This window comes from Nasonia vitripennis (genome assembly GCF_009193385.2).
Source record: "Nasonia vitripennis strain AsymCx chromosome 1 unlocalized genomic scaffold, Nvit_psr_1.1 chr1_random0013, whole genome shotgun sequence".
Classification (NCBI taxonomy): Eukaryota; Metazoa; Arthropoda; class Insecta; order Hymenoptera; family Pteromalidae; genus Nasonia; species Nasonia vitripennis.
The window spans coordinates 936,838-947,313 of NW_022279601.1; the positions used below are offsets into that span (position 1 = coordinate 936,838).

At 31.1% G+C, this 10,476-nt stretch overlaps 1 protein-coding gene across 1 annotated transcript; it reads right to left on the minus strand.

The window, feature by feature from the left end:
* Positions 1–1,063: 1,063 nt before the first annotated feature.
* On the minus strand, positions 1,064–10,230 carry LOC107981583 (histone-lysine N-methyltransferase KMT5B). Its single transcript, XM_016987705.1, has 6 exons — positions 9,632–10,230; positions 9,193–9,531; positions 4,796–4,859; positions 3,438–3,779; positions 2,310–2,701; positions 1,064–1,329 (listed from the first exon to the last, which is right to left on the minus strand). Exons 1-6 carry the CDS (start codon positions 9,861–9,863, stop codon positions 1,136–1,138), a joined length of 1,563 nt encoding a protein of 520 aa, XP_016843194.1. The 5' UTR covers positions 9,864–10,230; the 3' UTR covers positions 1,064–1,135.
* Between the last annotated feature and the right edge of the window lie 246 nt (positions 10,231–10,476).

Here is a 10,476-nt window from a genome sequence, read left to right on the forward strand (position 1 = left end):
TAGATAGGTCGGCTTTTTTGCACTTTTACCATTATTGTCTTAGGGATGGATATAGTTGTTTACAGAGAAACATATCCTGATACAAATCACCTAAATCTATGAAAGATCACTGATTTTTCACTTTTGTTCAGAGCCATAGGATTATGTCTGATTAGCAACTTCTTATAATAATTTTTTTAATGAAAAAGTAAATGATCGCTAATATTGACGACATAAGTTAAGATTAAAGCTTTTACTTAATCTATAAAAAGCTATGTATTTATATTAACGTTATTTATTTTTACATTAATTATAAGCCGTTTATCAAGGTATGATAACCGAGTTTTTTCTATATGAATAAAATCTTGTACTAAGAATCTTTTTCGAATAGACTCACCTATATTTATGAGAAATACTCAACTTCTTACACATATTGAGGGACATTGATTTAGGTAAAGATCCTTAGCCATTTTCTGCTAACTATTCCACCTACTTAATCGGGACCTTGGCCATTTAAGCTATTCGTACTTACTCCTCAGTCTAATACACTTATACGATTCCGACACTTTTGCAATTGCTTTTGATTCGGCAGCATGGGAGTTACTAAACCGTTCTGATTTTCAAATCGCATAAAAATCCTTCATCGACTTTTCGCCGACAATTCCACCCACTCAAATAGGATCGCGGCTATTTAAACTATCGTACATACTTTTCAATCGAATACCCCTATACTTTTTTGCCATTTTCTGTCATACTTGGCATGTTTTTTATCTATATTTAGAAGATAGACGAGTGCAAAACATTTCGCTCTTAGCGATGTTTTTTTATTTATTTATACAAAACAATTGAGCATTTGACATAGTCTGCATAACTCTTGATATCGCCAAATAAATAGCTATCGATACATATATTAAGAAGAAATGAGCCTAAAAGTTGATATTATTTCTGTGGATTTGAGAAATTAATTATTAGAATCAATTAGATAGGTTTTGGGATCTCTATGATCTTAGGATCAAGAATCGTGTAATTGCAGAAAAGTGTTCGATATTTATAAACTGGTAAGTATTGATAAAAAGAACATAAATCCATTGTAATTACAATAATATATTTTGCTTACAAAATGATCTTATTTACAACTTTTTTTACTATAATATTACTAATTTATTCCTAAAATTTCGTTGATAGTATTCATTGATAAGTCTGAGAAGCTACTATTTACTACTTCTGACGATGCATTCGATGTACGATCCATACTATTATTCGACTTATTCATCTGCTGTCTAGATAATCGATCAAGTACGACAACTGCATTCTTTAGAGTTGCGGGTGTCTTAATTTGAAGAGCTGGAGCTGAAAAAAGTAATTTTAATAAATTTGGTACTGCGAATTGAAAATTAAAGAAAAATTATTTTAAATATACTGGTTCGTTGATCATGAAGAAGTTTCATATTTTTTGTTTACTATAAGAAAATATCGTTCGATTTCCAAGCAGGGTCAGCGCGAAAAGTCGACTCTTCGCGGGTGTGATTGACTGTTCAATTTTAAAGTAAAGGATGCAACGGTGCCTGTTTTGCTCATCACCGCGAGTTCAGAATTGAAGAAAGCGAAGTGAGAATGTGAGTGCGAGAGAGAAAGAGAGAGAGAGAGAGAGAGAGAGAGAGAGAGAGAGAGAGAGAGAGAGAGAGAGAGAGAAAGAATGTGCGCGCGTACACTTTGCCACTCAGTGCGGCCTGATCGACCGGATATAAGGTGCGCGGCCACGAGCAAAGTCCTTGGAGTATTGTGAGCGACTGATTTCGACCCCAACATCTACTCAGATGGAAAAAGGGCCATAGGAATGCAGGAATTGGTGGAGAACCCCTGAAGAGCTTCTTGCGCAGTCATTATGATCTTGGCATCAGACCTGCTAGGTCGTTCATGTTTTTGTGCCATATTTATTGTGGGATATAGATTTTATTGGGAATTCAAGTCATTGGTTTCGAGGAGTATTTTTGAGGAAAATAAGCCGGTAAGAGGGAGTACAAAGAAAATAAAATTAAAGACCAAGGCAACAAGGTAGCTGGGAGAAATTGACAAACACGGGAGGATGAAGTCAAGAGGCAACGAGAGGAGTCGCTGAGAGGAGAAAGTAGGCTTTGGATATATCCTATAGGTCGTAAGTTCGGGATTCTTTGTTCGAAGCGTGCGCGTGTTACTTAATAATAAGAGAGATGAGTTTATGACGACTACGAGACGTCCTGTCAAAAGAGCAATATTTTCTTACACAAAGGGATACAATAGTTTTGTCGAACTTATGTTAAAATATACTTTAAAAAATTTGCCAGATTTACCTTTTGCATCTTTGTTTTCTTTTTTGCATGTCATACATTCACATTCGCCTGTCCCGAAATATTCTAATCCGTAATTCCAGGTTATTTCATCTCCGACATGTATATTCTTTGTAGCTTGAAGACAGAGTTCTCCGTTCATTTTTAATGTATATAATTTCGCATTTGGTTCACAGTCGTGGTTAACATATGACCCAGGACCTAGCCACATTCTTTGATTTTCTGAGGTACTTGTTCCAGACATAATTGAAAAATCTAAATTAGCGTTTATTAAATACTCTAACTCTTCTTTAGTTAATTTTGTTGTATATCCATTCAAATACTTCAAAATGGCATTTTTGGGCCAAAACTTCGTAGCGCATATTGTGACACCTTGATTGATATTTTTAGAATACCTGTGAAATCATCAATTTTTTATGTATATTGTTTTAGATGTCAAATGACTTATTGAAAGTGTGTACACATTTTGGATCATAAAGTGAATTGAAAGCTTCTAAGAATCCAATCTATTGCACAATATAGAATACGTACCCTTCTGAAAAAAATGTTTGATCCACATATAAAAACGTCATGACCAGACCGGATGACCCTGCAAAAATCGCCGATTGAAAAGAACTCAAGTCGATTGAAATTGAATCGATTTTGAGACTAATTCTTGTTACCGATTTTTACAATTCAATTCGATAGTTTTCAAGTTGAAATCTATAGAAACCGATTCAAAACGATCAAACCAATTTATCAAAATTTTAATCTCAGTCGTATTTAATCAATTTCAATCAATTTTAACATCGTGAAAACAATCGTGTTGATTTGTGAAAATTAGTATCAAGAATTAGTTTTAAAATCGATAGCATTTCAATCGACTTCAATCGACGTTTTCTAGCAGGGGTTGTGAAGCCAAGATAGACATTATGTGATTAGATCATGTAGTGCGCATGCGTCTAAGTCAGGAAGTCTAAGCGTCTTGAAGTTTTTGAAATTTGTGATTTTTTTTAGTAGGGTAGTATTTATGTGTGTGTATATATATATATATATATATATAGGATTAAAAGATAATTATCTGTATTACAAAACAGATTTGTTTATGCATAAAAGTCTATTATCTACAAAATAAAAATCACATATACAAACCTATTACATATCTGAACTGCAAATCCAGAATCTGGTTTTACTATCAATAAATATGATTTTAGTTGGCGTTCCAGCATTTTCTTTGGAATATTTATATTCTTAAAATGCCGCTTTATTATAACTAATAAATTATTAGTTATGTCTGATATAGGTGTACGAAAATCGTTAATTGCCATCTTAATCTCTTCTTTGAAATTCTTATCGGTAGCTAATTCACCCAAAATGTTCTGATTTATTTTGTGAGTCTTTTTGTTCAGATAAAATATATCAATAACCAATGAGTTAGCAATATCATCAGCAAAAGCGAATTGATGTGTACTTTGAGTCAGACATCTTTGATTTCTATAATGTGGAATAATTATATAAGAAAATATTGTTTTTAATATATATTTATGATTTTTTATAATTTTAATGTTATGAAATTATATAATTTGTCATGCAATTTAAAAATTAGGCATAATTTTTTTCTGCCGGGAAAATTTTTTCCTCGTTTTTAATTAGAAACAAGATTATGTCATTATTTTCTCTAATATAATTTATTTATTATTATTAACTATGAAAGATTTAAAATATAATTTTTTCAATATAGTTAGTTTTGCTTGTTTTGTTTTCTTATATGAAGTTATAATGAAACCTATTGCATACTACTGCGAGGTTTATACGTACTTTTATCACGTTCTAAAACATGTGTAATAGTACATTAAGATACAAGTGCACACTAGCTCGAGCGAAGCAAGGGTGACACAAGAGCAAGTGTGGGTACACCTACTTGGAGCACGAGTATCTTTCGATATTTTTCCTACTGATGTGCACAATTTTCGATTTTGCAAACGGTTTTGGGTGCCAAGTGTCACTATTCCAGGTGCTGAGAACAGCATGTGTGAATGTAGCTGAGCATGCGGGAAAGTAACGTGCACGAGCGAAGCGAGTGCATACAGAGGAGCGCGCACAACTACTTTTCCGGATGCTCATTTGAGCGTGTGGGAAAGTGACACTTTGCAAACGCAAATATGTTCGTAAAATCGAACTTTGCACACGTAAGTAGAAAAACTATTTATGTGGTTTACTTTACTTTACTTTAATAGTTTTCTCTTGATCACCGCGTAATAAGTACGTGGTATTTAATTTAGAAAAGAAATTGAAATGAGTATTACTACTATTCTTGCTAACAAATATAAATAATATTATTGAATAGAACATGTTTTTACCATGTGGTATTACCAAAAATCAATCCAAGCAGAGTGCATGTAATGGTAAGTAATTTCAAAGATAAAGAATAACTGACAATTTTTAAGCCTTATAATACTAATCTTCTAATAAGTTATTATAGAATATATATTAAACCTATTGATACTTACATTGTAGTGTTTTGAACATCAGATGAGTTCAAGAGATTTTCACATTCGATTTTTTCATTTAGATCTGTAAAATAAATATTTTGTCATTAATGAAAAGTAATAAGTAGTACTCTAGTTTGGGGAGGGACCAATAATTTTCAATAAAGATAAAGGTTTTTATTTATTAGTTGTCCTAATCCATATAATTTAGAAAGAAAATGGTAACACCTAAATTGGCAACCTCGTTTATTGATTTTGCATTTTAAACAATTTTTTTTTTATTACAAAATACAGTCGCGCGATTAATTGCGCGATCAGTCAATTTTTAATGACGTCATTTTTTTCAAAAGGGTAGAGATCGATATAAGTCGATAAAACTCAATACGAAAAATTAAAATTGAAATCGATAGACCATGATCTTCTTGAATAAAACTCAATACGAAAAATTAAAATTGAAATCGATAGACCATGATCTTCTTGAAATCCTATCAATTTCAATTGTAATTTTTCGTATTGAGTTTTATCGACTTATATCGATTTTTATCGTATTTTATCACGTTAACCATTTTTAACCGTTTTTATACGTATAATACTTCGCGAATGTACATATTTCAGTGAATAAATTTGAGCGTATGGATTGGAATTTATTTATGTGTTTTTTGAAGATAAATTTCTAATTTCCTTTCTCATGTATATCATCCTAGCTAGCTCCGATCAAAATATAGGGACATTTACTTAAATAGTTAAATTCAAATACTGTGCTCGTACTGTGCGCCACCTGTAGAATTGGTTAGATTCAATGTGTCGGAGAAAGACAGAGCGACCGTTCCGCGGTGCCTGCTAACAGGCAGAAAATATTTTAAAATAGCTGCTAAAGTACTGGGATGTGATTTACACTATGTAAACACAGCTGATACCTAACTGCATAATAACAGCTGATATTTTTCAAAAGCTTTTTTTTTTATTAATTTAAGTAGTGTTTGTGATAAGTGTAGTGTCTTTTGGGTATTATAGCTGATAACCCTAAAGAGAAAAAATAGTGTAGTGTTTATTTAAAAGCAGAGTAGTAAAGTGAAATGTTTTTGAACAAAGTGTAAAATTAAGTTTTGTGTGAAAATGTAAGGGCAGGTTTGCGAGTATATATGAATAAGAAGTACTCTCACTGAAGAGGCAAGAAGAGGCCAAGAAGATTTTTTAGGACTATCTAGTGAGGATAAACCTAGCAAAAAATCAAGACCTTTAAGATCAGCAAAAAAAAAGAAACTCTCGTAGCGCAAGAAACCTCTGAGGTCATGAATAAATTGTTTGATATAAACATATTCTATTTCCTGAGCTTGTGGAACTATTGATTTGTCGCCAATGCCATGCCAAAGTTAAACTTGACGAGTCCAGAGCTCAAGGATTAGGATTTAAGATTGAATTAGTGTGCATTGAGTGTGGTCAATTGCCAGCTTTCAACTCCTGCAAGAGAGTTGGCGTCAAGAACCATACTTGGGAGAACAACAAAAGATCAGTAGTTACATTTCGTGCCCTGGAACTTCCTGGTCTATCAACATTATGTAGGTTAATTATGGACTATTCAAAACCCATGGCTTAGTCTGCATATTCAGTGAAGTGTGTGAAAGAGTTGCTAAGGACTCTATGAAAACTCCAGCGATAGAAGAAGCTAGCACCAAGGAAGTACGAACCCTTAGGAGGAGAGCCAGGCAGCTACAAGAAGACGAATACTATGCTGCAGGTGCACACTTACAATTAGTAGCGTGCACTGAAATACAACTGAGGACACTTTGTAAATCTATACTTTTGGTATGAATGCAGGGATTTTAATTTAAATGAGTAGAAAATATTTTATAAACAAAAGGTGGCATAATAAGCGGAAAAACAGGAAAAAATTCACTATTTTCATTGCCAAACATTTTGTAAGTATTGAAATCAGAATCCCTGCATTCATATCGAAACTACAAGTGTACAAAGTATCCTTCTAAAATTTTAGCCCAAAAGAACCACTGGTTCACTTGGAATCTTACGGATAGTAAACGAATTCTCAAAACATTGCATTGAGTGTCTCAATGGGTCAGTAGGTGTAATCTATGTTTTAGCATGGTAAAATTAGATGTAATATTACCAAATATTACTAAACAAAATTTTAAATAATTTAGTTTGATTTTGTAATTTTCCCTCATGAATCTTTTTTTCAGGGATTAAAAGTGGTTTATTCCACTATACATTAGATTGATTTATGCTGAAATCTACTAAATTTTTAATCAATTCAGTATGAATTCAAATCATACAAAATTTCATTTACTTATCCGATGCTTATGAATGTTGCTCTGCTATATTTAATGTATATATTTTAGTAAAACGCAGTTTAATATTATAATATATTTTTCAATAAATTGATAAAAGATTGAATAGTGATTGTAAATAGCAAGCTTGAAAAAGGAATCCGATTTAAAAAAAATGTGCAACTTAATTTTAAAGTATTATGATATTTTAATGAAATACTTACGGTTTCATATATTAAAATTAGATTAAATTTATATTTTTCTTTAATTGTAATGTTGAACATATACAAATTTGTGTTTAAATGTGTTATGCTATAACGAAAAGTCGCACTTTTCGGGAACCCTTATGCATTTTTACATTATTCTGTGCATAGGAGATTTATTTTGATTTTTGAGTTTATTTTTTAGTTCATATTAAGGAGTGGCCTGATCTAAAGTTTCGCAATGTCGCCACAGGACATTTTGTACTTCCAATGCCAAAAAAACTGTAAGTCTGATTGACTTCTAGTTTCGCTAATACTTACTAATTTATATTAATGTTATAAAGTAAATTAAGGCTAGTTGGAGGTTATTCAAGGTTTTCTGGAGTCGCTAACTACAGTATGTTTTCCCAATGCCAAAAAAATCTGATAGCCTATAGTCGACCTTTAATTTTTTACATAATGATTCATTGTACTAAGCACTATGCTACCCTGCTCTTGATTTCTGATTTTAAGTTTTATTTAGATTTTATTTAGAAAGCTATACTTAATATGAAAACGTTTTTACGTGCCTATATAGTGAAGTAGCTGCAAAAAAGAACATACACCAAATAATAATTGTGTATAAGGGTTAAATGATTCTATTCGTCCTAATTATTAATAAAAACTTCCATGCAAAAGCTGATTTGATTATTACTTTTTAAGGTTAAGTACAATTTTTTTGCTTTTGATCAATTCTTCCTAATACTTATACCTACCTAATCATAGTTCTCATCAATTTTAAAACACTGGAAATGAAATTCCCATAAGAGTGCTTGTTAAATAAGGAAAAACTAAAATGCTTATTATTTTTTTCCTACGTACCCTCTAGCCTTACAAAAATTTTTTTTAGTCATTTATGGACTATAATTAGAATTGATATGTTTAATTTTATTGATATATCAACAGTAACAACGGTACAACTTTAAAGTTTTTAAAGTCAGTCTACTTTATGTGCTTTCCACAGCAAGTGGAAAGCACATAAAGTTGCAGTAATAATTTATGTTGAAAAAACCATGACGCAATAATTAATACGCCTGTAAATTTGCCAATGTACATATTGAAATATGGTGCACATAGGATTGATCAAGTATGTAATGGAATACAGTGCAAAAATTACTATAACAAAATGTAGTATGAAATAATCTAAAGTGAAAGTTCAATATTTATGTGTGTGTGTATAATTTAATTAAATTTCAATTATTCTTTACTTACGAATGAATATAAGTTAATATTTCTATCACATTGTGTGCATATAGACAACCGTGTACATGAATAAATATTTATTAACTACATAAATTGTAGTATATTTCACATATTTATAGTGAGTACTGTATACAGTAAACGATAAAGCCTCTACAAGTAAATAATCGGAACATTTAAGCATGATAAAATATTCTAAAAAAAACGTTAATTTTAAATGAAAAAAGGTTTATTTCTGACAGTTATTCTCAGATTTATTGTAATTTTTTTAACAAGATTTATTTTTTGCAATATGAATAGCTGAAAAATTCTATATTCAGGTCAAATGATTATCAAATGTGTGTCAAGAATTACTTTAATAGCACAACAACATAATTAAAAACTCAAAATACCTGCCTCGGGGAGATCGATAAACTCTTCCATATGATCCTTTAAAAATCATACACTGAGGGATAGAATCAAAAAGAAGAAAACCTTTCTTCTCATCATAAATAACTGTTATACCATACTATAACATATAGGCCAATTGTGTTTAACTATCGTGTTCAAATATATTTTTTAAGAATAGAAGAAATGGATAAAAAAAAGTCTAAATAATAGTTTAATGTATATAATTGTTTAAAGTGATAAAAAATATCACAAAGTGAAGTGCATGTCGAATAACAAGTATAGTATAAAAAATTATACTTACCAATATTGTTAGATGTAATGTGTTCCTTTGCAGCAGTGATGATTTCATCTCTATTATTATTAAGCATGTTTTCTAATTTTTTTAGCATCCACTGATCGTACACTTTTTTCTTTGATTTTTTACTACCCATACAAAGAACTTTTGGTTCTTCTGAAGGAAGGTTATATACTTTTATTAGAACATCTTCTTTAATCTTCATTGAAAATTTGAATTTTTCTGATTCCATCCATTTTTGAAAATAAGGAAAAATGTCTGTGCTTGTCATCACATCTATTAAACTATTTTTATAACAATTCCACTCTTCAAGTCTAGGAGCAATAACATCATGCTGTTCGATTACTATTGTGTGAAAAATAAAAAGAAAAAATAATCAAAACGGTAATTATTATCAATTATTTCAAAGATTTTTTTTTTAGAAAGAGAATGGAAAAAAACTTACAGGAACAATCAAGAATAATTTTCTCCAAATAACTGTTTATAAAATATTCAACATTTTCCCGGTATTGTTTTTCTTTTCCATACACAGGGTAAATTTCTTGAGATATTTCCTTTAACTTATATTTTAGCACATCACTTATTTTTGCAGTTGAATCAGCTTGATATTTTTTCAAGCCTAATAAAAGTTTTTTATATAACGTAGAATCCCACTCTAAACCTAAATGTTTAGACATTTCTCTTTGCTAACAAAATTTTTTTTCTTCTAAGTAGGTACACTTCTGATAATATTATGATTAATTATTAACAGTAGTCAATTAATTTTCAAACAGGGATTGAAGTTTGCAATGAAAAAGCAACAGTTTTGCTACAATTTCCAGGCAGTCCCGGAATATATATAAATAATTTTCGGGCATGCCCGGAAATAATTTGTACATATTCCGGGCAGTCCCGGAATTAGTATAAATTATTTCCGGGCATGCCCGGAAAGTCAAAATACTTATGTACACTTTCCTGGCCTTCCCGGAAAATCAACAACATCCCGGAAAGTCAACCGAAATATCAAATTTTGGCCCGGAAAGTTAACGGGCGCACATATATATATATATATATATATATATATATATATATATATATATATATATATATATATATCAGACGAATAAGAATTTTTGTACATATTTCAGATACAGGAAACCAAGGAGAAACTAATTCAGAGTAAAGTTCAAAGAGTAAAAACGCAGACGTACAGGAGGACAAGCGCCCCGAAGGGAGGGAGTGTTGGCGAGTCTTCGCGCCGCTTGCCGTCTATAGTAGACTACAGGGATAATCTAGCGCCACTATGCGGGC

Bases quoted from the DNA above. Each gene is read 5' to 3' on its own strand.
- LOC107981583 (XM_016987705.1), bottom strand. From the start codon at position 9,863: ATGTCTAAACATTTAGGTTTAGAGTGGGATTCTACGTTATATAAAAAA. The intron at 9,532-9,631 runs GTAAGTTTTTTT...TTCACACAATAG, and splicing joins AATTATTCTTGATTGTTCCT to TAATCGAACAGCATGATGTT. The intron at 3,780-4,795 runs GTAAGTATCAAT...TCCACATTATAG, and splicing joins GATGTTCAAAACACTACAAT to AAATCAAAGATGTCTGACTC.